General features: G+C 42.0%; 1 protein-coding gene across 1 annotated transcript in view; it reads left to right on the plus strand.

The window, feature by feature from the left end:
• LOC308085995 (cytoplasmic dynein 2 heavy chain 1-like) overlaps positions 1-27,347 on the plus strand; it is a gene marked incomplete at its 3' end in the record, with an annotated part of 147,389 nt that overhangs the window by 42,441 nt on the left and 77,601 nt on the right. Inside the window, exons 24-33 of the mRNA XM_080429312.1 lie at positions 1,001-1,206; positions 3,687-3,842; positions 4,947-5,061; positions 15,633-15,803; positions 16,817-16,975; positions 17,542-17,610; positions 18,431-18,585; positions 22,485-22,617; positions 25,031-25,148; positions 26,396-26,508. Coding sequence (XP_080285438.1) covers positions 1,001-1,206; positions 3,687-3,842; positions 4,947-5,061; positions 15,633-15,803; positions 16,817-16,975; positions 17,542-17,610; positions 18,431-18,585; positions 22,485-22,617; positions 25,031-25,148; positions 26,396-26,508 — 1,395 coding nt within the window. The remainder of the gene's footprint in view (positions 1-1,000; positions 1,207-3,686; positions 3,843-4,946; positions 5,062-15,632; positions 15,804-16,816; positions 16,976-17,541; positions 17,611-18,430; positions 18,586-22,484; positions 22,618-25,030; positions 25,149-26,395; positions 26,509-27,347) is intronic.

Here is a 27,347-nt window from a genome sequence, read left to right on the forward strand (position 1 = left end):
AGTCTCATGCTCTACCGACTGAGCTAGCCGGGCCTGTTTAGGTAATCATACGCCCCCCATTTGGTCTGACCTTTGACACCCTCACACTGAAGTGTGAAGTCTTCACACACACACACACACACACACACACACACACACACACACACACACACACACACACACACACACACACAGTAAACATACTATAGGAAAGTGGTTTATTTTAAAACCGTGCCTTCCTACATACATACATGATCCTGGTCATAACACCTTTGCTTATGAGCAACATCAATAATAATTTGATGCAAAATATAGATTTTTAAAGAATCTGCAGCAGTCTGGTATCAAGACATAATAATGAATGACCAATCAGAATGTAATATTCAGTAAAGCTGTGTAATTATCGTATCTTTTAGCTTCTATCCTCGATCATTATCTATCTTTAACCCTTTAAGACCTGGAACGCATCTGTGTCACTTTTTCATTTGAGCTAAAAAGCACAATTTTACACTTTGGCTATTCAAAAATATCAGATCTGCAAGCTCGTAGCGCGGCACCGAGTGCCGCGCTACGAGCTTGTAGATCTGCTATTTTTGAAAAATCGTGAAAATGTGTGCAAATCTTTGAATATATATATTCTTTTAAAGCAAACATTAACTCAAATCTTTGCTTCTGGGGGGTCCCTGGAACAAAAATATTTTGAGATGGGGGTGCGCGGCCAAATTCATGCCATTTTGGGGGTCCTTGACATGAAAAAGTTTGAAACCCACTGATATAGAAACATACGTTTTTCAGAAAACTGTTAGGATTTAGAAGACATTTTGCAGAATCGGAACCTCAGACCTCAATGGGTTAAACTTTGTCCCTCTTTCTTTCTTTCTTTCTTTCTTTCTTTCTTTCTTTCTTTCTTTCTTTCTTTCTTTCTTTCTTTCTTTCTTTCTTTCTTTCTTTCTACTTGTTTGTTTGTTGTTTCTCCCTCCCTCCCTCCCTCTCATCCTCCCTCCTCATCCTGTCTGTCCAGGTGGAGGCCATGCGCAGTAATGCAGAGGGTCGTATCCAGGCGTACCGGGCGGACCTGGAGCGCTTCAGGGCCCGCTGGGACCAGCTGAAGCCCAAGGACGAGGTGCTGGAGACGGGCGACCAGGCCGCCCTGCTGGCCTGTCTGCAGACCATCAGAGACAAGCAGCAGGAGTTCAGCGAGCTGGAGCTGGTGCGCACCAAGCTGCTGTGAGTGTCTGCACTATTATTAACCCATTAACACATCGTGTGCAAGAGGTTTATTAACTCTCTCAGTGCCAAGCCCCCAGTTATCCAGAGTTTTTTCTGAATGCCCTCAGTGCCAGAACGAGAAATCCCGAGTTTTTACTTAATGTTGTTTTATAGACCGTCACGGTCTGATCTTGAATCCGAGGGAGCAGTAAAACTGTAGCACAAACGGATACGGAAATAATGGATTTAACGTCCCGTCGACTCCATTTTTGTAGTTTTTTTTTTCTTTCGCCTGTATCTCTGTTCTTTTTTTTTGTCCATTTTTCCGAGGAAACGCGTGTTTCCAACGGCCTGTAGCGAAGGGGACACTAGCTCCGGATGCAATGTTTTGCTTCCGGAGCAATAGTCAGAGACTCCTGCTCCGGAAACACAATGAATCGATCGATAAATATGGATCTAAACTTTTATGATCGCTCGAAAATTGCTTGGCACTGGGTGAGTACATTATGAAAATACTCTGGCAGTCAAAGAGTTAAAATAGGGTACATCTAGTGCCAGCATATCTTCCATCCACTTACGCTGATATGTTTCGTGCTGTAGAAGCCCCGACCGAGGAAGTGCATGTAAACAAAGCCTGCGTGCGAGAAGGCGGAGGGTCCCGACTAACGCCTGGAACAATAATATTTCGAACGCGATCCTCCATTGCAGAGTGATCGCCGATCGAAAACGGCTCACTTACCACCACGTTAAAAAGAAATAGGAGATATTAAGCTTTTAGTCAAGGAGATAACATTGGAGCGGACGACCGGAAGCATTTTTTACATGGATCCACACCCGGCCTCTCCTTCTTTAGAGACTCCTTGGATGATCCCAAAGTTTCGTTAGAGCGCCCCACGTGGGAAAAATATATATTAAAAAAATGGGCCAAAAACGATGTGTTAAGAACGGCAACGCATCTGTGTCATTTTTAGATTTTATAACATTAAAAAAGAAAACAAAACTTACGTTGCCATATATCAGTGGTTCTCAACTCTCAACTGCCAAGGTGTCAAGGACCCCCAAAATGATATGTATTTGTCCACGGACCCCCCCCATCTCAAAATATTTTGTTCCAGGGATCCCCAGAAGCAAAGGTTTTGAGTTCAAAATGTATATATATATATATCCAAAGATTTGCACAAATGTTCGTGATTTTTCCCAAAAAATTGCAGATCGAGTGCCGGGCTATGAGCTTGTATATTTGATATTTCATGAGCTTGTATATTTTATATTGTATAGTTGTTACATAGAGTTGATAAAGTGCCATTTGTCAAAGTGTTTAATGGCTTCCCTAGATCCAGATCAATAATGCTTCAGCCATACAGAACATGAATTGAACAAAGGACAAAGGGAAGATGAATGAATAAAGTTTAGATGAGATTAGTTTACATTAAACCCACATTAGGCCCTTCTCCCCGTCGGTGATTAATCACACTCGTGAGAAAGTATCATTTAATAGAGATCCTCATTAAAACAAAATACAGCCATTAAGTCTCTTTCTTTCTCTCACTCTTCCCCCTATTTGTTCTGTCTGTTCTTCTCTCCCTATCCCTGTATCTGCCCGTCTCATTCTCCTCCTTTTCTTCCATCTCTCGCACTCATTTAATCCCTCTCTCCTCCCCTGACTCCTTCATCTCTCCCTGTTTCCCTCGTTACCTTTCATCCCCTTTCTCTCCCATTCCTTTGACTTTCCCTTTTCCCCCTAGCTAATCTGTCTGTCTTGTCTCCTTTTATCTCTTCATTATTTCCTTGCCCTCTCCCCCTCTCTCTCTCTTTTATCTTTCCTCTTGAAATGGAGCTGGTTGTGATGAATTGATGAATTCAACCGTAGTGACCAGGCATGTAACGATTCACTCAACTCATGATACGATTTAAATCACGATACTAGGTTGACGATACGATTTTTCACGATTTTTTAAACAAAAATGTATTTTCCCCGAAAAATCTTTTTCTTTATTATTTTATATTAGTTTTCTCTTATCCTCTTCTCAATACAGTAGTCATTTAATGACTGAAAACTATTTTTTTTAATATAAATTCTCTTACAAAGATCCTGTATTTTCTTCTCTTTTTATTTTTTAAGCGCCCTCTGCTGCATCCCGATACATTTATCATTAAATCTATTTACATTTTCACTAGTTTGAAAATGTATTTCAATCGATTTATGATAAATCGTTACATGCCTAGTAGAGACCCTATTCTGAGGTGAACATCCGCCCACAATAGCCGATCTACAAGCTCAAAACGCGTGACTTTGCAAAGTGATGTGTTGCGACCTAAATTGGCTATGTTCCGCAAAAATGTAGTGCAGACTCAGAGTGAAAAAAGGCAGGGGCATTGTATATGACCCCCCTTCTAAATATACGGTTTAAGTTGTTCAAAGGAAACTTTCATAAAATCTTGACATTCTACTCCTCTCCTCTCCTCTCCTCTCCTCTCCTCTCCTCTCCTCTCCTCAGTGAGGACTGTGCCCACTTTGACCTGGACGTCCCAGACTTCTCTCTGGCCCAGGAGACCATCAGGGACATGGAGGAGTGCAGTCTGATGTGGTCTCTGTACGAGGAGTGGATGCAGGGCTTCACAGAGAAGGCCCAGGAAGACTGGATCACATTCAGGTATACCAGGGACCCCCCAGAAACAAAGATTTGAGTTAAAAAAATCACACCCTGTGTGAAGTGGGCGGTGTCATCCTAGCTAACCACAATACTGAATGGAGTCAACCAATATATATGCTTTGATCTGAAAGAGCCACTTAGTGTCAGCATATGTCTTGCTAGCTAATCACAATACTGAATGGAGTCGATCAATCATGTACAAAAGATAAATACATTTATCTTTTGTAAAACACACTTTATGATGGACAAAACCATAACTTAAAAAAAACAATAGTTTGGTTTTTTTTAAGTTATGGTTGCTTATATAGGGCTATGCACATGTGTCATGTGACACTGGCCAATCACAGTCCTGAATAGATTGTGATTGGCCAATCACAGCGCAGGATAATTGTACAAATTTCCAGACCTCACTTTTAGGGCCGGTTTCACTGCCCAAGATATTTGTACATTTTTCCAAATCTCACTTATAGGGGCGGTTTCACCGCCCAAAAAATGTTCGCTTAAAAAAGAAAATATATATATTCAAAGGTAACACATTTTCACGATTTAACCCATTAAGACCTGAAGCCGATTCTACAAAATGTCTTCTAAATCCCAACAGTTTTCTGAAAAAGTTATGTTTCTATATCAGTGGTTCTCAAACTTTTTCATGTCAAGGACCCCAAAAATTATATGTATTTGGCCGCGGACCCCCATCTCAAAATATTTTGTTCCAGGGACCCCCCAGAAGCAAAGATTTGAGTTTAAAATGTTTGCTTTAAAACAATATATATTCAAAGATTTGCACATTTTCATGATTTTTCAAAAATAGCAGATCTACAAGCTCGTAGCGCGGCACTCGGTGCCTCGTAGCGCGGCACTCGGTGCCGCGCTATGAGCTTGTATATCTGCTATTTTTGAATAGCCAAAGTGTAAAATAATGCTTTTAAGCTAAAATAAAAAAAATGACACAGAATCGTTCATTAATGGGTTAAAATAAATAGCAGATCTACATGCTCATAGCGCAGCACTCTAGAAAAAACAACAACTTGTGTGTGTGCTTGTGTGTGTGTGTGTGTGTGTGTGTGTGTGTGTGTGTGTGTGTGTGTGTGTGTGTATTTGCAGGAGTAAGACCTACGTTTTTGAGGAGTTTCTGATGACCTGGCAAGACAGACTGAGGAAGGCGGAGCAGCAGACCACCATGTGTGTCAAACTGCAGGCGGAGGTGGACAAATACAAGGTGAGGAAGAGGACTGTATGAAAGTGTTCATCAACAACCAGCCACAACCATTAGTTTACATTAACCACATGATGCCACAGAATGTATTATCCTGCTTAGAATCCTAAATATGAAGAGCAGAGGGGGCTTCGGGGGGGGGGGGGGGCAGCTCCCAGGGGGTTAAGTCTCTTAATCAGGGGCACCTCGACACGTAGATTGGGGGCCGGGGGAGATTTAAGGTCTTCTTTAGCTATGGAACCCATCTTCTGCACCCCACCGTGTCATTAAAAGCCTGCGCCCAACGTGGGGCTCGAACCCACGACCCTGAGATTAAGAGTCTCATGCTCTACCGACTGAGCTAGCCGGGCCTGTTGGGAAACAAGATACGCCCCCCCTTTGGTCTGACCTTTGACACCTTCACACTGAAGTGTGAAGATTTTGCACTGACACCAACACCCACTCTCTCTCACGCACGCACGCACACACACACACACACACACACACACACACACACACACACACACCCACTCACACGCACGCACGCACGCACGCACGCACGCACGCACACACACACACACACACACACACACACACACACACACACACACACACACACACACACACACACACACACACACACACACACACACACACACACACACACATACACACAGAGAAAATAGATATGAATGGATCGGATTACAATGAATGAATGAACCCCTATGGGTTTATTCCGTATGTCCAGAATGTGGAAACCGCTGGAAATCACGCACAACAATGTTATTGACTATTAAAACAAGCCCTTATCCCAGCCAATCTTAACCCATTCAATCCGGTAAAGCGTCTGTGTCATTTTAGATTTTAACCACTATAACCATTATTTTATACTTTGGCTATTTTTGGAAAATCATACAAATGTGTGCAAATCTTTGAATATATACATATATTTTTGCGCACATTTTTAACCCATTAAGACCTGGAACTGTGTAATTTTTAGATTTGAGCTAAAAAGCATTATTTTGCACTTTGGGCTATTCAAAAATAGCAGATCTACAAGCTCATAGCGCGGCACCGAGTGCCGCGCTACGAGCTTGTAGATCTGCTATTTTTGAAAAATCTTTAAAATGTGTGCAAATCTTCTGAATATATATATATTTTTAAAGCGAACATTTTTAACTCAAATCTTTGCTTATGGGGGTCCCTGGAACAAAATATTTTGATGGGGGTCCGCGACCAAATACATATCATTTTGGGGGTCCTGGACATGAAAAAGATTGAGCACCACTGATATAGAAATGTAGAAACATTCATTTTTCAGAAAACTGTTGAGATATAGGAGACATGTAGAATCGGCTTCAGGTCTCAATGGGTTAAATCAGATCTTTGATTCTGCGGGTCCCTGGAAAAACAATTGAGATGGGGGGGGGGGGAGTCCACGGTCAGATGCATATCATTTTGGGGGGCTTCTTGACATGAAAATGTTTGAGCACCACTGATATTACAGCAACATACGTTTTTTCAGAAACCTGTTAAGATATAGAAGACATTTTGTAGAATCGGTCTCAGGTATGTATATTTTCAAAGATTTTCAAAAAAAAAATCACGTTTTTTTTTAAAGAAATAGCAGATTTACAAGCTTGTATATTGTATATTTTTGAATAGCCAAGGAAATCTAAAATGACACAGACGCGTTCCCGGATTGAATGGGTTAATAGAATAGCACCATTCTTGGTGGAATACCTATAGCCATTTCCACAGAAGTGATTTAGGACGTTCAGAGTTCGACAGAAAGGGGAACTCCTGCCACTGTTAACCACTTGAACCATAACGTCCATATTCTGGGGTAGGGGGGAGGTTTACGCCCGTCGGCACAAACCTCTTATCTCCATTATTATTATCTAACATTTTGTGTATTTTTTTTGTAAATTAATGCCCTATATATAATCACACAAAAGTAGCAGACCTACAAGCTCGAAACACTGTGCGAAACAACGCGCTTTGAGCTTGTCGATCTGCTACTTTTGAATTTGAATTCTGTTTTGGACATATGAGGTTTCCACCCAGTGGTGGAAAGCAACAAAGTACATTTACTTGAGTACTGTACTTAAGTAACATTTTGAGGTATTTGTACTTTACTTTAGTATTTCCAATTTCCAATAGTTTTACTTCTACTCCACTACATCTTGGATCCAAATATTGTACTCATACTCCACTACATTTATTTGAAAACTTTAGTTACTACTTACTAGTTACTTTGCAGATATAAATTATTACATTATAAAACACACATTAACCACTTTAGCCCTATTTTATACATAGGCTATTTGAAAATAGCAGATCTACAAGCTCACAACGCGTCGCATCGCGACGCGTTGTGAGCTTGTAGATCTGCTATTTTCAAATATTTTAGTACTTTTACTTTTGGTACTTTAAGTACATTTTGATACCAATACTTTTGTACTTTTACTCAAGTAAAATTTGAACTCCAGACTTTTACTTGTAACGGAGTACTTCTACATTGCAGTATTGATACTTTTACTTAAGTAAAACATTTGAGTACTTTTTCCACCACTGGATACAGGGCATGAAAATTGTTGTTTGACTCAGAAAAGAGACGTGTTTATTGTCTGCTGTTAAACTGGCAGAGTGTCTGAGGACACTGTGAGGGAAGCCGACCACAGAGGGGTGACACAGCCGTCACGTGTTCGGTGGTGGTGGCATGGGGCAAGTTTCTGTTCCTCGCTGAGGTTCGTTGGAACTTTAACCCATTAAGACCGGGAACGCATCTGTGTCATTTTTAAGATTTCTTTGGCCATTCAAAAAATAGCAGATATACAAGCTCATAGCGCCGCACCGAGTGCTGCGCTGTGAGCTTGTAGATCTCTTTGAATATATATATTTTAAAGCGAACATTTTAACACAAATCTTTGCTTCTGGGGATTGTACAAATGTCTTCTAAATCCTAACAGTTTTCTGAAAAAAAAACGTCAGTGGTGCTCAAACTTTTTCACGTCAAGGACCGCCCAAAATTAAATGTATTTGGCCACGGACTCCCATCTGAAAATGTTTTGTTCCAGGGACCCCCAGAAAAAAAAGATTTGAGTTAAAAAATGTTTGCTTTAAAAATATCTATACTCAAAGATTTGCACACATTTTCACGATTTTTCAAAAAATAGCAGATGAGCTTGTAGATCTGCTATTTTGTAACAGCCAAAGTATAAAGTAATGGTTTAAGTGGTTACACAGATGCGTTCCCGGTCTTAACCCATTGATACCTGGAACGCATCTGTGTCACTTTAGATTTCTTTAGGCTATTCAAAAATAGCAGATATACAAGTTCATAGCGCGGCACCGAGTGCCGCGCTATGAACTTGTAGATCTGCTATTTTTGAAAAATCGAGGAAAAAAAAATTGGGTTTTTCTTTCAATTTTTTTTTGGGATTTAGAAGACCTTTCTAGAATCTTCTCAGGTCTTAAAGGGTTAATGCGTTAAGGTTACAGTTCTTGCGGTGCTCTGGTAGGTGTACACTGTACAGACACTGATACAGTGGAACCACAGGAGATGTCGGGTCCTTCTGACTCGATAGGAGTCAGAAGGACTCAGAGGAGCGAGGTTTGCTCACACGTCTTGAAAAAGGGCCGATTATGAGGAAATAAGGACACTGTGGCGATGGATCATGACGTCGATACAAACGTAAGAGGTTGACTGAGTGATGATTCCTGTCGTTTCAGTGGTTATGGATCATAATTCTAGCAAAAGAAATGGAAAAGGGTTTGCAGCTTTACCTGTGTGCATAAATAATGGCATAAAGAGGCGTAAAGAAACCACCCTGTTTGGACGAGAATCATGTGGTGAGCAATTCTCCCCTGATTTCATCTGTCATGACCACAGACCAGCAGCGCTGTCACGATCTGACATTTTAGTTTATGATTAATTGTCATGCAAAATAATTGTGATTAGTGACAGTTTTGGGCATTGAACATATACATAGAAATTACATTTCTGCGAATCAAAACGGCACAGGGCAGATATGACACATACTTTAACTTGCAATGAATGCACCGAATCTCCCGAGGGAGTGCAGTGCCCGGCGTCAAGTCGGCCCGGATAGGCGGTTGTCCAGAACCACCAGAAAAGGCTCTGGCCGCATAGATATAGAAACCTAGATACCTCTTTGGCCTCTGCAGTTCGTTGGAGCGACTGGTATCGCGGTCACCATTTTAGAGTAGGCAAGCTACCATTCAAAGTGACTACTGGCCAATCACAGCGTGTTGACTACTGGCCAATCACAGCGCGTAGACTACTGGCCAATCACAACGCGTCTAACTGCGGGGCTGCCTCTTACGAAAAGACCCGCCCCCACCTGCCTCTGATTGGCCTACCGAACGCCCCCTTCTGTGACACACGTGACGCGGAAGCTTGCCTACTCTCAGAGCCGAAGGAGGCGTCTACCTTTATATGCACGGGTGCACATAACTGGTGCGCAGGTGCGAATGCGCACCCAAAATAAATAATGCGTGGCACATCAGACGACGCGAGGCGCTTTTGCGTACCAACAGCTGGGACAGGAATGTCCAAGCTTTTATTTTTTAGCAAAACTAAAAAATAAAAGCCTGGAGATCGAGGCTAGGAATTTACTTCCTGAAGCCACTCGCATCTCAGCCACTCGTGTCTCGCATCGCCTCGCATTGCCTCACTGCGTGCACGCAGCCAGCAGCGGCTGTTAGAGGCACTCGTCACCGATGATGAACGCACCGTAATGGTGCAAAAATATGCCGTGAACGTCCCAATCTGACGGATAAAAACAGCGCAGCACAGGGCACCAACCTTGGGGGCTTCACCAAACGGCGTGAGAGAAAAAGAAACGGCGAAAATCGGCGGAATTTGGAAGCAGAGCGTCCTTTTCTCTCGTGCAGCAAACCCCACCACCACCCCCCCCCCCCCGTTGACAAAACTGTCCGGTGGGCACCGTGCTGAATTCCCCCCCACAAAATGGCACGGGACCATTTATTTTGTGCGCACCAAGTCACATCTCCAGGTGCTCTTCTGAGTACTAGACCTAAAAAGTTATGTGCACCCCTGTTTATATGTCTATGTCTGGCCGTGGCCCAAAAAAGCCAATTGAAACGCCAGCCTAAGCTTGATTTGCCAAATTCCCCGCACCTGCCATTTGATTACTTCTTAGTCAGTTCACTTTTCACAGTCAATTTGCACTCTTCAGACATTCACCACAGACAATTAGCACTGTACAAGGCCCTTCCTACACCCCCCCCCCCCCCCCCCCACACACACACACACACAGACACGCACATCCCACATAGATGTCCATATACTGATAACATCAGGTATCTCCATATATGGGCATAAAAGGGACACACACAGACAGACAGACAGACGGTTACAACGGGTACTCTGACAACGTATATAGCGGGTATTGTATAACAGGGTGTGGCATGCATTCCCTATTTGCATCTTTCCCGAGTAGGCCGGTGCCCAGGGGTCACTGTTCTAGTCCTAAAATGGGGGGCCTATCTTGTTCCCAACAGGCCCGGCTAGCTCAGTCGGTAGAGCATGAGACTCTTAATCTCAGGGTCGTGGGTTCGAGCCCCACGTTGGGCGCAAGGCTTTTAAAATTGGCTTAAGGGACGGACCTCTGTCACCATGACATGACCGTTGAGCCAAACCTCAGTCAATACCCGCACCGTTTCCATATATTAGGACCTGGGCCAAAGTGGGCTCAGTGGGGCCGAAAAAGGGTGCCAATTTTGGCCCCTTGCACTCCCAGAGTGGTCTGAGGCAAGCCAAACAGGGGCCAAACCGGTGATGTGTGACGCTGCGGCACCAAAATGGCACTCTCAAGGCCATATAGGTATAGACCAGGGAGTTTTGTGATGACTATGTCAAAGACATGTCATACAGTAACATACGCTGTGCTGTGCGTGCCATGACCATGGCCAGGAATCTCCCTGAAAGCTGTCGGAGTGACCCTTTTGTGGTAACAGTTTACTTAAAGGCAGTGGTGCGTCATGGGGGGCCACACGGGGTAGGACCAGTGTTGCCAGATTCTGTGAGAGAAACAAGCAACCAGGTCTAGGAAAACCAGCCCAAAAGAAGCAACAATGGGCCACATGAGCACTTTAACATATACATCAACTATTTGAAAATAGCAGATCTACAAGCTCACAACGCGTCGCGATGCGACGCGTTGTGAGCTTGTAGATCGGCTATTTTCAAATGAAATCTTGCAGGGAAATTATAATAAGCAGATCTGGCAACCCTGGGTAGTGGCCGGGGTTGTGGCCGGTAAAATGTTCACACACAAGGTACGGCACGGTACAGTGCACGCTAGAACCCCCCCCCTCCTCTAAGATTCACGAGCCGATACCCAAATAGCTACTTTGCATAACAGGTTTACAAGTGAAGTGAGTGTGAAAATGTATCCTCACTCCTTGCATCCAGTGTTGCCAGGTCTGCTTATTATAATTACCCCCCCAAGATTTTATTTGAAAATAGCAGATCTACAAGCTCACAACACGTCGCGATGCGACGCGCTGTGAGCTTGTAGATCTGCTATTTTCAAATAGCTGGTGTATATGTTTAAAGTGCTCACTTGGCCCATAGTCGCCTCTTTTGGGCTTGTTTTCCTAGACCTGGTTGCTTGTTTCTCTCACAGAATCTGGCAACAATTCTATTCTACACCACAGCTAGACAACATGCTGTGGTGCTTACCGTGTTGTAGGGTAAGCACCACACACAGCATGTTGGCTTCGGTAGCCGCTGCTGCCAGTGTCCTATCTGCACGCAGCAATGCCTCAGCCACCGTCGAAGTAGCCTGAGGCTACGAGCTCAATCCATGGTCTTGAAGGGCGGACCCAAACACAGCCGCCTGGATTTGTGCGTGGCTTCCTATTGCTTCACCAATCTATGTCCCCGCCTCCCCTCCCCTCCCCCCCTCGGCCTGTGCACGGAGCACGCTGACGTCACCAAATTTAGAGCGACGCCCCTCTGCACTCTGATTGGTTAGGAGATAACAAGGTCCAAGACCATCGTTCCTGCATCGCTCCCCCAGGCTTTTTTTCTTTTGTAACAAAAAAAAAAGCCTGGGTTTCCGAGGCTACCGTCGAAGAAGTAGAAAGATACTCGTTCAAAGCAAACTTTTAGTTTCAGCTCCTATAATTCATGGCATTCCTTGAAATTTGTATTAGTTTTAAAAGACTAAAACTACGCTAAAAAAACATTTCCTATACAAACATGTTTCCTACTTAAAGGTCGGGTCAGACCCGATTACAATGCATTATAGACCGTCTATAATGCATTGTAATCGTATGTATGAGCTCAATTGAGTTTATTGCAAAGTGCCCATCTGATCACAGTTGAAACATGAACAAGATTCGGGAGATTCCGCATGCACCACTCAAAGGTCACTGGTGTGTGTGTGTGTGTGTGTGTGTGTGTGTGTGTGTGTGTGTGTGTGTGTGTGTGTGTGGTGAATAAAGCGAAGCAGAAATGAAAAGAGTGTGTGTGTGTGTGTGGTGTCTCTGCCTGGTGAATGCACTGTGTGGGCAACTGGCCATATGCCATCACAGCGGGCAGGATGAAAGAAAAAGGTCGCAGCCAGTTCATTTACAGTTGACCAGAGGTTCTTCTACATTCTGAAGAAAAACGTATGTTTCTATATCAGTGGTTCTCAAACTTTTCCATGTCAAGGACCCCCAAAACTTATTTGTATTTGGCCGCAGACCCCCATCTAAAATCTAATGTTGTTCCAGGGACCCCCCAGAAGCAAAGATTTGAGTTAAAAAATTTCGCTTTAAAACAATATATATATTCAAAGATTTGTACCAATTTTCTCGATTTTCCAAAAATAGCAGATCTGCAAGCTTGTACGAGCTTGTAGATCTGCTATTTTTGAATAGCCAAAGTGTAAAATAATGCTTTTTTTTAGCTCAAATCTAAAAATGACACAGATGATGCGTTCCAGGTCTAAATGGGTTAAAGGAATAGTTCACCCAAAAAAATGACCTATTTTCTATAAATTACAGTACACACCCCATGAAGCCTTGAATTCATGGCGATTCTTTTGTTTTTGTGGCATTCCTAAGCCAATCATTCGATGACTGGCGGAAAGATGCTAATGTCTCTGGTAGGAGACTCAAAGTTGACACTTTGAGTCTCCTACCGTAGCCACGGCCGGTCATCAAATTATTGGCTTAGGAATGCCACAAAAACAAAAAAAAATCTCTATGAATTCAAGTCTCCATGGGGTGTGTAATTGATAGAATAAAGTCATTTTTGGGATGGACTATCCCTTTAACCCATTAAGGCCTGAGTCCGATTCTTAAAATGTTTTCTAAATCCTAACAGTTTTTTGAAAAAAATAGAAAAAATATTTTTTTCACGATTTTTCAAAAATAGCAGATCTACAAGCTCATAGCGCGGCACTCGGTGCCGCGCTATGAGCTTGTATATCTGCTATTTTTGAATAGCCAATGAAGTCTAAAGTGACACAGATGCGTTCCAGGTATCAGTGGGTTAATGTTTTTGAGGTCTGGGCCACTAGCATTTCTATTAAATGTATATATTTGTTATTAATATTTAACAGCAAAGCCGGATTTACACTTGGCGCGTTGGTGTCACACACCAACAATAACCGATCTACAAGTGCACAGTCCCTGATACTTGATTGATTGATTGAATACTTTATTTAGAAAGACATGGTAAAAGCACATGGTACAAGTACACTTCACAATACAAGGTCCTCTAAACTGGATCGCTCATAAAAGCACGTGGCTTATTTAAAATGAGATCCCCACGCACACAAATCATGATGACATTTAAGAAGACATACAAATATACACTACTATGCAGAACGTCATACAATCAGCTTACATGTTACTGGTATGAAAGACAAGAAATATGTACAATCAGTGGTGGAAAAAGTACTCAAATGTTTTACTTAAGTAAAATTATCAATACTGCAATGTAGAAGTACTCTGTTACAAGTAAAAGTCCAGAATAAAAAATGCACTTGAGTAAAAGTACAAAAGTATTGGTATCAAAGTGTATTTAAAGTACCAAAAGTAAAAGTACAAAATGTTTGAAAATAGCAGATCTACGAGCTCACAACGCGTCGCGATGCGACGCGTTGTGAGCTTGTAGATCTGCTATTTTCAAATAGCCTAGGTATAAATTAGGGCTAAAGTGGTTAATTTATGTTTATAATGTAATGATTTATATCTGCAAAGTAACTAGTAACTAAAGTTTTCAAATAATTGTAGTGGAGTAAAAGTACAATATTTGCCTCTGAGATGTAGTGGAGTAGAAGTAAAAGTATTGGAAATTGGAAATACTCAAGTAAAGTAAAAAATACTTCAACATTGTACTTAAGTACATTACTTGAGTAAATGTACTTAGTTACTTTCCACCACTGTGTACAATAGACAGTTTTAGGAGGAGGGGGGGGGGTCGGGGGGTTAAGACTTTGACAGGGGCCAGTTTGGAATTGCAGCCTCCTGAAGGTGATTCTTTAGGGCAGTTTTGAAAGTGAGTAGGGTTTTACACTCCTTTACCCCTTTGGGTAGGGCATTTCCACATTTTTGTTGAATAGCATGAGAAAGAGTTCATTCCCTTGTTTGTGCCAAATCTGGGTTGAACATGATCAGTGGAGCTGCCTCTGGTGTTATGATCGTGGACTTACATTTAGGTTTTGGAAGTATTTTGACAAATACATGGGGATCCCAATGTTGTGTCGAATCTTGTAGACTAGGCCCATAGCAAGTTGCCGTACTCAAAATGAAGTGCTTCAATATTTAATTTCACGATTTCCCCCCCCATTTACCTATTAGTATATTTATTTATTTGGTACCTGGTATAGTCAGTGATCGGTGAGTGTAGGCCACTTGAAGTATGGGGGAAATTGTAGATGCAGTGTGGTATGATTAGTTCATCATTTTTCGAAAAGGCTTAGTAGCAGTGGTGGAAAGTAACTAAGTACATTTACTTAAGTACTGTACTTAAGTACAATTCTGAGGTATTTGTACTTTACTTGAGTATTTCCAATTTCCAATACTTTTACTTCTACTCCACTACATCTCAGAGGCAAATATTGTACTTTTACTCCACTACATTTACTTGAAAACTTTAGTTACTAGTTACTTTTCAGATATAAATTATGATATAATGAAACATACATTAACCACTTTAAACCTATTTTAAACCTAGGCTATTTGAAAATAGCAGATCTACAAGCTCACAACGCGTCGCATCGCGACGCGTTGTGAGCTTGTAGATCGGCTATTTTCAAATATTTAGTACTTTTACTTTTGGTACTTTAAGTACATTTTGATGCCAATACTTTTGTACTTTTACTAAAGTAAATTTTTAATTCTGGACTTTTACTTGTAACAGAGTATTTTTATATTGCAGTATTGGTACTTTTACTTAAGTAAAGAATTTGAGTACTTTTTCCACCACTGCTTAGTAGTCAGGGACGAGATTCAAAAAGGCCAGGAGAAAAAAAAAGAAAAAAGTGTGTTGTTTCATTAGTTTTAGTTACCTATACTAACCTTGAGTTCATTGTGTGTTGGTGCAGAGTGTGGTTCCGGTGTTGAAGTACGTGCGTGGAGAGCACCTGTCTCAGGACCACTGGCTGGACATGTTCCGCCTGCTGGGTCTGCCCAGAGGAACCACCCTGGAGAACCTGACCTTCAACCACCTGCTCAACGTGGCCGACACCATCATAGACAAGGCCCTGGAGCTCAAGGTACGCACGCACGCAGACGCACGCACGCTAGGGTTGGGTATCGTTAACCACTTAACCCATTAAAACCGGGAACGCATCTGTGTCATTTTAAGATTTATTTAGATTTCAGATCTACAAGCTCATATGCTCTATGAGCTTGTAGATCCGCAATGTTTTTATATTTTAATATACATTTCCAACTCAAATCTTTGCTTCTGGGGGGTCCCTGGAACATATTTTCAGATGGGGGTCCACGGCCAAATACATATAATTTTGGGGGTCCTTGACATGAAAAGGTTTGAGCACCACTGATATATAGCAACATACATAAAAAATAAAAAAAACAATCAGTTGCAAATGTTCGCTAAAATAAATATATATTATATATATATTTATTATATATATTTTTTTCGATACTGATTCAATGCGTTGATTCCGATACCGGTTCCTGATACTGTTCCGATTTAGCCTCGCGTGGCCAGACAATATCACACGACACACTGCGTGGATATTAGTCTGGTCCCTATCAACGATAAAATAAATTCCAAGGGGCGGTTACAAAAAGATCCAAACGGACTCTATTGGTTAGACCTAAACCAATCAGAGCAGTGCTTCCTTGTTCACGAACTAATCAGAGCAGTGCTTCCTTGTACGTCATTGCTCCAAATAAGGTGATAAGCCCGCCCACATTTGGATACTGGGCCCTGGTTGGCGCCACACCACTGCGGAGGGAGAGAAATGGAATGTCTATGGAGGGGGGCCAGACCTAATCTGCCGAGGGCTAAAGTGCGATGCGATTTTGCAAAGGCAGATTCGGCTGGAACCAGGCTAGTTCCGATTGCTCAATGATATTTATGTTTCACAGCTCATACTGTGAACTCTGCGTGCGTTTGTGGCCAAAGAATACCGCAGCTCTCACACCATGCAAAATACCTAATATGCATCTTTATTGCTAGTCCTGTATCAGTGTCAATCTGGGTGGGCATAAATTATGTACCGTGTGCGTGTGTGTGTGCGTGTGTGTGCGTGTGTAGGACCTGAACAGCCGTGCTCAGGCAGAGGTGACGATCAGGGAGGCCCTCAGGGAGCTGGAGCTGTGGGGCGCGGCCGCGGCCTTCAACCTCACCGAGTACACCGACAGCACCGCACACACGCTCACCCTCATCAAGGACTGGAAGGACATAGTCAACCAGGTACTCACAAAATATAGGCTCTATGCACAGCGGCCATTATTGGAAAGAGATTGGGCCTCTTCCTTACTTCCTTCACAGGTGTTATTACTGTGTACTTCCTCGCCACTTTCTCAGAAGGCGGCAGTTAAAAGACACCTGCTGGCGTGGGGGCGCCGCGTTATTTGTAGTGGCAAACTAGTCACAAACTACTTGCCATTGTTTTAATGCCATTTCTATTATTATTATCCTCCTGCCTTTATTTTCATGCCGTTTTAGGGGAAGTGCTTCTGGCACAGCAGCGTCTCCAAGGATCCTCAAAAGGGGGTTATTGCCCAATAATAGGCTATTATTGGGCATACTTTTGACCCCCTTTTGATAAAAAATAACGGCAGGAGGATAATGATAATAGTAATGGGCCATTAAAACAATGAAGAAGATTATTATTTATTTTTTTAACTATTCGACTAGTACCAACAAGGTCGACCAGTGGTTATACTAGTCGACTAGTTGGTGAAAGCCCTAGTGTGTATGTGTAGGCCAGATGGGACAGATAGTAGACTTTCTCTCCACTCTGCTCCTCTATCCAGGTGGGAGATAACCGCTGCTTGCTGCAGTCTCTGAAGGACTCTCCATATTACAGCGGCTTCCAGGACAAGGTCAGTTTTCAACACATTATTAACCCATTCAAACCGATGGGGAAGCGTCTGTCATTTTAGATTTTGACCACTTTAACCATTATCTTATACTTTGGCTATTAAAAAATAGCAGACATACAAGCTCGTAGCGCTGTGAGCTTGTAGATCTGCTATTTATTTATTTTTGTGAAAATTTGTTGCAAATCAAATTATCAATTTTTTAAGCGTACATTTATAACTCAAATCTTTGCTTCTGGGGGTCCCTGGAACAAAACATTTTGAGATCGGGGTCCTTTTCCATGTCAAGGACCCCCAAAATGACATGTATTTGGTCGCGGACCCCCATCTCAAAATATGTTGTTCCAGGGACCCCCAGAAGCACAGATCGAAGTTAAAAATATTCGCTTCAAAACATATATATTATATATATATTCAAAGATTATTCAAATTTTCCACTATTTAAATAAAAAATTGCAGATCTACAAGCGAATGCCGTGCTATGAGCTTGTATATCTGCTATTTTTGAATAGCCAAATAAATCTTAACCCAGTAAGACCTGGAACGCATCTTTGTCACTTTAGATTTATTTGGCTATTCAAAAATAGCAGATATACAAGCTCATAGCGCGGCACCGAGTGCCGCGCTATGAACTTGTAGATCTGCTATTTTTGAAAAATATTGAAAAATATTTTTTATTTATTTTTTCAAAAAACTGTTAGGATTTAGAAAACATTTTTAAGAATCATCTCAGGTCTTACTCGGCGTGTCTTCTGCTGTATGTGAGCTCATGTCGGTGTTGCTCTTTGCTCTCTCTCTCTCATGCATGCGTGCGTGCGTCCAGGTGAGTCTGTGGGAGGTGCGTCTGTCGGACCTGGACGAGTACCTGCTCAGCCTGAACGCCATCCAGAGGCGCTGGGTTTACCTGGAGCCCATCTTTGGACGCGGGGCGCTGCCCAGGGAGCAGGCCCGCTTCAAGAAGGTCGACGAGGACTTCAGGTGCTCTCTCTCTCTCTCGCTGTGTGTGTGTGTGTGTGTGTGTGTGTGCTTATATTAATCTACTTGTGAGGGTCAAATGTCCCCACAAGTATAGTAGGGTTTGAGAAATAGACATCACGGGTAACATTTTCCTGTCATTTTCCTTTCGGCTTACGATTAGTTCGATTTAGGTGTTTTAGAAGTTAGGTTTAGGTGTGTGGTTAGAGTTATGCCTCATTTATACTTAGTTGCGTGCCGGTGACACAACTAACTTTGAGAACAAAACACATGCTGCCCCCTGTGAGGCTCGAACTCACGACCTTCAGATTATGAGACTGACGCGCTGCCTACTGCGCTAAGGAGGCTGCTGAGGAGCCATGATGAGGAGGTAGTCTGATCTATTCCCGCAGTATCTAAACATTTTTGCGGGGAGGGCTGCAGTAGCTGAGTGGGTGGAAAGGCCGGTCTGGTAATCAGAAGGTCCAAAGTTCTCCCAGGCTACGTGTCAAAGTGTCCCTGAGCAAGACGCTTAACCCCTAACTGCTCCCCATGTGCTCTATTAATAGCCCCCTCAGCTTTCTGAGGGAAGTGTGTGTGTTCTGGTGCAGAGTCACAGCACATGGGGAATTAGCTCAAATGGTAGAGCGCTCGCTTAGCATGCGAGAAGTAGCGGGATCGATGCCCGCATTCTCCAAGGAGCTTTTGGGGCAGGTTACTGCCAACCCTGAATGTCCAGCTCTTGTTTCTTTTCTTTTTTTTTGTCATTGTTATCTTAATATTAAAAGTAATATGTTGTAGATGAGCCGGCCTGTTTAAAAAGTGATGTGTCAGGCATGCCCAAATATTATTTGGATATGCCTAGCACTGAACTCCATATATGGGCATAGAAAGACGGATACAGAAGGAACAGTTTAGGAATGAAGGGGATGTAGCTCAGTGGTAGAGCGCATGCTTTGCATGTATGAGGCCCCGGGTTCAATCCCCGGCATCTCCATGGCTTCTACATCTTGTTGATTAATTGAGCACAATGGAAACAAGCTCCCGAGGTTTGTGTTAACTGTACTACCGTACTGTTAACAAACATTTTAATTAAGTATTCAATTAATCAGTACAATGGGTACTCTGACACAGGGCACTGGTCTATCTTAAAAAACATATCATTGACATATATATATCAATGATCATATATACTATAAATAATATAAATAAATATAATCATGAATGTTATATTACGCATAATTCAGGGTTTCATAAAGGCTCACAAAAGCCAGAAATAAACGGTAAACCGGTAAACAAAACAAGAAACAAATTGCTGTTCTAAAAATGTTATGTCCTCGCAATTATAGGACTACAAACGTGTGTGTGTGTGTGTGTGTGTTTGTGTGTGTGCATGCGTTTGATTGATCGATGTACTTTATTTAGTAAGACATGAAATTAATGGAATTTTAATGTCTCGCTAGCCAATCAGAGTGCTGAATAGAGTCAGCCAATCACAGTACAGCTAGGGGTGTACTAATGAGCCAATCACAGTACAGCGAAGGGTGATTAATGAGGTGTCCCAACCCTACTTATAGGGGCGGCTACACCGCCCAAAAAAAGGGGAGGGGGGTTGGTAGGCCTTTTGGTAGGGCATTCCACATTTTTGTTGAATAGCATGAGAACGAGTTCATTCCCTTTGTTGAGCCAAATCTGGGTTGAACATGATTCGTGTGTGTGTCTGTGTGTGCTTGTGTCCCTTTTGTCACATAAATAGTGCTATGGTGTCCTGTGGTATTAACCCATTCAATCCGGGAACGCATCTTTGTCACTTTAGATTTCTTTGGCTATTTGAATTATACTAGGGTCAGTCCACCCTAGGTGGACACGCACTGACCTTTTGCACCTTAATCCCATGTATAACGCACTGACTTTTTTTGTCTTTTTTTATTGTGCTCTTTTTTTCTCTAAGCACCTTAACGTCCATATGTATATCATGCACAGTATAAGTATAACATGCACAGTATACATACATTGCTGCTATGCTCAGGCACCTTAGTTTTTTATTATCTCAGGTACTTTGTAAATATGTAGATAACTTGTCTGGCCTTCTGTTGTTCTCTTGTTTTGATCTCCTTCCCACTTGCCCCCCACCCCTCTTCTTCTCCCCCCCCCCCCCCCCTCTTCTTTCTATGGAAATTAACGTTGCGATGGGAACGATGTACAAAAACGAATTTCACCCACTTTTTTACCTTGTAAACCTGTGATGTGACAATAAAACTGATTCTGATTCTGATTCTGAAAATAGCAGATCTACACTAGTGATGTGCGGGTCGGGTTTTTTCATGACCCGCCCCGCCACGGAACCCAACCCGCCTCAACCCGCCCCGCGAACCCATATATAAATCTATGGCTCAACCCGCCCCGCGACCCGCGGTGGGAAAAGAAAGATAATCATCATCATAATAGCTCAGATTTATATAGCGCTCTTTTAAGTACCCAAAGTCGCTTTAAATGTCTACAGTAGCACAACATTGTCATGGGCTAAATAAACAAGCATGTTGTTCAAAATAGTTTTTTTTTTTTTCACCCGCAGCCCGCATAATTGCCTCTGAAATCCTGACTCGACCACCCGCGCCGCGGGTGGACCCGCGGGTTACGGGTCGGCCCGCTCATCACTAATCTACACGGCCAAATACACCCTCATTTTGATGGTCCTTGACTTGAAAAAAGTTTGAGAACCACTTATATTATAGCAACATACTTTTTTTTTAAAAACTGTTAGGATTTAGAAGACATTTGTAGAATCCCCAGAAGCTAATATTTTAGTTAAAAATGTTCGCTTAGAAAAATAATAGCAGATATACAAGCTCGTAGCGCGGCATTCCGAGCTTTTATAAAGTATAAAGTAATGGTTATAGCTAAAAAATCTAACTGGTTAGCAGCCTGCAGCCACATACTGTACACACATCATCTAGACACATACTGTACACACATCATCTAGACACATACTGTACACACATCATCTAGACACATACTGTACACACATCATCTAGACACATACTGTACACACATCATCTAGACACATACTGTACACACATCATCTAGACACATACTGTACACATTGGACAGAGAATGAGTCTACATCCATTAAGGGAAATAAGCTGCTCCCACAACGGCCAGCAATTTGATGAGGTTTTAAAGTCTTTACAGCGTGGCAGAGAGAGGGCCCATTGGGGACGTTACATTTTCTTTATACTGTCTTTTCATATTGTATCCTTTATTCTATTCAGACTAGTGTAAGTAAGTACTCATTCTGTACTTGTTCTCTACCCTGACCCATGTATCTTTGTTTCATCCATACTATGGTGCTGCTGAATCAATACAAGTCTGTCTGTCTGTCTGTCTGTCTGTCTGTCTGTCTGTCTGTCTGTCTGTCTGTCTGTCTGTCTGTCTGTCTGTCTGTCTGTCTGTCTGTCTGTCTGTCTGTCTGTCTGTCTGTCACTATGCATGATATTATCAGATTCAAAAGCCAGGCATTCTAACTGCAGTGTTAATTTTGTCGACTAAGACTAAGAATAAGACTAAACCATTTTCAAAAGACTAAAATAGGACTAAAACTAAATGGTGTGTTATTCAAAAGGCTAAGACTAAGACTAAATCAAAATTTGCTGTCAAAATTAACACTGTCTAACTGCTTTACAATTCTACAGTTCAGTCTAAGTACGCCCCCTAGTGCTGGACAGCTGGTTTAGCATCTCAAAGCAATCTAAATCACGTCCTTCGTAGACATGGTGTATATCTGGTAGCAAAAATAACAGTGAAACTAACTCCCAGAATGGGTTATGTTTGTTTTTGTGCATCATGCAGGTCTATAATGTCAGACGTTCAGAGGGACAGTCGTGTGGTTTCTCTAATGGGTTGTGTTTGTTTTCGTGCTCCAGGTCTATAATGTCAGACGTTCAGAGGGACAGTCGTGTGGTTTCTCTGAGCTCCAGGGCTGGCATCAGGAACTCCCTGGTCACCATCCTGGATCAGCTGCAGCGCTGCCAGAAATCACTCAATGAGTTCCTGGAGGTAGGCCTACCGTACCTGTAGTTTACTTTAGTTTAGTTAGTTTAATTATTTTCGGTCATGATTTAAGTTAACAAAACAGTTGAACATTGAACACACATCATATGTAGAATAAAGTTGATTCTGATTCTGATTCTGATGCAGCGGGGTCTATCTACTCGTGAATATATTATGCGTTTAAATGTGGGGGGAAAAAGTTACATGGAATGAATTCAGCTCCGGCCACGGGGCAGGCGTGTGCATGAGATGAGCAACAGTCTCACGGGATCGGTCAGATTGGCGCTCACCTCTCATTGAAAATGAATTACTTGGTGGGTCAATTGTTTCCCTGTGTGAAAAGACCTTATACGTACAACTAGGGGTGTAACGATACGTTTTAACAACGATTCGATACGTATCACGATACTTGGTTGTCGATACGATACATGAACGATACAGGTTAATTTAGAACGATACGATACGTTTCGATTCAGCGATTTAGTCGATACGATACATGAACGATACAGGACAGGTTAATTTAGAACGATACGATTCGATTCAATGATTTAAAATCGATATAGTAACTATTTATTTACCCAAGAATTCTGTGTGAAAAATAAATACCTGGATACTGGATATAAACCCCTCTTTCTCTTTTCTTCTTCTTAAAAGTACTTAGTATTGATATAATTGATTATTTGCATTGCAGAACGATTCGATACGATTATTTGCATTGCAAAACGATTCGATACGATTCAAAGTCAAACGATACGATATTTAGCTGTTTGCATATCGATATAGTAGATCGTTGAAAATTCAAAACGATGCATCGATGCAGTTACTGTATCGTTACGGGCCTACGTACAACATAACTGTGTGTGGGTGTGGGTGTGGGTGAGAGAGAGTGGGTGTTGGTGTTGTTGTTGGTGTCAATGCAAAATCTTCACACTCCAGTGTGAAGGTGTGAAAGGTCAGACCAAAGGGGGGGTGTTATCATGTTTCCCAGCAGGCCCGGCTAGCTCAGTCGGTAGAGCATGAGACTCTTAATCTCAGGGTCGTGGGTTCGAGCCCCACGTTGGGCGCAGACTTTTAATGACATGGAGGGGTGCAGAAGATAGGTGTCATAGCTAAAACCTCAGAATGCTCAGATCCCCCCCCCCCCCGGCCCCAAATCTACGTGGCGAGATGCCCCTGATTAAGACACTTAACCCCCTGGGAGCTGCCCCCGAAGCGCCCTCTGCTCTTCATATTTAGGATTCTAAGCAGGATTATACATTCTGTGGCATGTGGTTATTTAGACCGTCCAGAAAAATGCGATTATGCGATCGCAGAATGTACCTAATAATAATCAGCAAAATGGCGCATAATTATGCAGGGGTAAAGTTTTTTCAAAAAGGCTGCATTGCATCACATAATATGCGCATCGCATCGCATATTTCAAAAGATTCACAACTTTTCGCATATTGCCGCATATTTCACAACTTTGCGCATATTTCGCATCTTCCCGCTATTTCACCGCATAAAATTGCACAAAAAAAAGCATATTTCATCGCAAAATCAAGGATTTTAGCCCGCATAATCAAGAGTTTTAGCCCGCATAATCAAGAATTCTAGCCCACGTTTTTCTGGAGGGTCTTTAATGTAAACTAATGCACTCTCAAATACCAGCACGGCTGGTTGTTGATGAACACTTTCATACAGTCCTCTTCCTCACCTTGTATTTGTCCACCTCCGCCTGCAGTTTGACACACATGGTGGTCGGTTGCTCCACCTTTCTCAGTCTGTCTTGCCAGGTCAACAGAAACTGTGTGCTTGTATTACTATACTTCTGAGGACCAAATGTCCCCACACGTACACAGTAGAATATTATAAATAGATGTTGTGAGCAGGGTTGCCAGATCTACTTATTATAATTTCCCCGCAAGATTTTATTTGAAAATAGCCGATCTACAAGCTCACAACGCGTCGCATCGCGACGCGTTGTGAGCTTGTAGATCTGCTATTTTCAAATAGCTGATGTATATGTTAAAGTGCTCATGTGGCCCATAGTGGCTTCTTTTGGGCTGGTTTTCCTAGACCTGGTTGCTTGTTTCTCTCACAGAATCTGGCAACACTGGTTGTGAGGACTGTTTTCCTGGTCCTCACAAGAAAGACATTTGTTTTTATCGTTGACAAAGATTTTTAGAGAGAGGTTTACAATTAGGAAAAGATTCCAATTGTGGTTAGGGGTAACGATTAGACATTTAGAGGTAAGGTTTAGGGGATAATACACACTGAAAAATGGCCCATCTAACAAGCTCACAAAGCGTTGCATCGCGACACTTTGTGAGCTTGTAGATCTGCACATGTTCGTCTATTTTCAGTTGTTTTCAATGTCTCTAAAGTTTTGATTTCCTCACAAGAATAAAAATACAAAACCTGCGTGTGTTGGTTGCAGGAGAAGCGCTCTGCGTTCCCGAGGTTCTACTTCATCGGAGACGATGACCTGCTGGAGATCCTGGGTCAGGCCACCAACCCGACCGTCATCCAGTCCCACCTCAAGAAGCTCTTTGCCGGTCAGAGACGTCACCGTTTACTTATCGTCACACATACTGTGTGTCATTTTAGATGTTTAGCTGTAACCATTATTTTACACTTTGAGGCTATCCAAAAATAGCAGATCTACAAGCTCATAGTCCCGCACTACGAGCTTTATCTGCTATTTTTGTTTTTAAATCGTGAAAATTTGTGCAAATATTTGAATATATATGTTTTTTTAAATCGAACATTTTAACTCAAGTCTTCTAAATCCTAACAATAATAAAATAATACTAACATTTATGTCGCTATAATATCAGTGGTTCTCAAACTTTTTTTCATGTCAAGGACCACCCAAAATAATATGTATTTGGCCGCGGACCCACATCTGAAAATATTTTGTTCCAGGGACCCCCAGAAGCGAAGATTGGAGTTACAAATGCACACATTTTCATGTTTTTTTTTTTTTGGCCACCAACCCAACGTCACCGTTTATACTTATCGTCACTGTCAGGGGGGAAACCTTGTACACGCAAAAGTGTACTTTACAGGAAATGGACAAACAAAAAGAACCTGTGTTCCAACGGACCCGATCATGTAGTCATTATTTAGTCACAAGCTCTTGTCAATACTTTTTTTATGAAATTTGTGCACATTAAAAGTATACGGAGATACAAGGTTTCAATCTGACGGTGACGTTATGTTTTCTGTTCCCCTTCCCCATATTTTTCCATTTTCCTGCTGTTGTGCTAGGCTCTGCTATTTTTTTGTTGTTGTACTTTTTTGGTTGTATTTTAGTCTCGTTCCGCTTTTTGTCTATTCCCCTTTCTTCACTTGTCTTTTTCTGTCTTTTTGTGTTGTCTTTCTTCCCTGTACTACTGTGTGTAGTAGTAGTAGTAGTAGTAGTAGTAGTAGTAGTAGTAGTAGTAGTAGTAGTAGTAGTAGTAAGTAGTAGTGTTTCACTGTACAGGCAAAGGTAGTGTGTCTTATTTTTGGTCCAATAAGACGCGCTACCAGACTACTACCTGGTCCAGCGGTTCCGGTAGTGTCTCCTAACGGAACCGCTGCCGGTCATCAAATTATTGGCTTAGGAATGCGACAAAAACTTAAAAATATCCATGAATTCAAGTCTCCATGGGGTGACTAATCGATGGAAAAAAAAGTCTTTCTGGGGTGAACTATCCCTTTAAGAGCGTCTGCTAAATGCCTACACTGTAAACATTAAACTGTAAACTGTGTGTGTGTGTGTGTGTGTGTGTGTGTGTGTGTGTGTGTGTGTGTGTAGGCATCAACAGTGTGCTGTTTGACGAGCAGTGCCAGAACATCGTGGCCATGCGTTCTCTAGAGGGAGAGGTGGTTCCACTCAGGAACCTCGTACGCATATCCAACCACGTGGAGGTAAACACAAAATGACACACATGCCTATAATAATTGTTATATAGCTCCTTGTATTCTGATGGTGAACATCACTTTAGAGTTTAAGTAACAGGGCTCTGCCCGTCTCTTTTAGTACAGGAAAACGCATTTTCAGGAGAGAGGACAAAAAAGTTAAATTGTGTTGTGATGAAACAACTTTGTGAGGTCTCCTTATTGGATAAAATGTGTTTCCCAACCTGAAAATGTGTTTCTCTGTTTACTAAAAATATGGAGAGACCCTTTTTACTGAACAAACATATAACCCACTAAGACCTGGAACGCATCTGTGTCACTTAAGATTTCTTTGGCTATTCAAAAATAGCAGATCTACAAGCTCATAGCGCGGCACCGAGTGCCGCGCTATGAGCTTGTAGATCTGCTATTTTCGAAAAATGTTGGAAACATTTTGTTTTGATTTTTTTTTTTTTTTCGAATACGAATCGCAGTTCTACTGTTGGACGATTCAGAATCGATTCTTATTCTTTTTTTAAATCAATCTTCGGATCGGATCTTGGATTTACCTTTGTGTGTTTACATTATTATCAGTTGATAAAACCTTTACAATTATAAAAGCTACATAAATGTACTCTGTTCTCATGCCAGCAGATTGGAGTAGATCCTGAAATCCTATGTTTTGAATCGAGAATCGTTTTGAATCGAGAATCGTTTGTTTTGAAAAAATCAATAAAAATCTGAATCTTGACCCCAAGAATCGGAATCGAATCGAATCGTGAGATAGCAAACGATTCACAGCCCTAATTTCATATAATACTTACAGTAGGATTTGTTCAATCAATTGAAATGCCTGGTTTGCTGTGTGC

The sequence above is a fragment of the Gymnoscopelus braueri genome (genome assembly GCF_963280865.1).
Source record: "Gymnoscopelus braueri genome assembly, chromosome: 5".
Lineage (NCBI taxonomy): Eukaryota > Metazoa > Chordata > Actinopteri > Myctophiformes > Myctophidae > Gymnoscopelus > Gymnoscopelus braueri.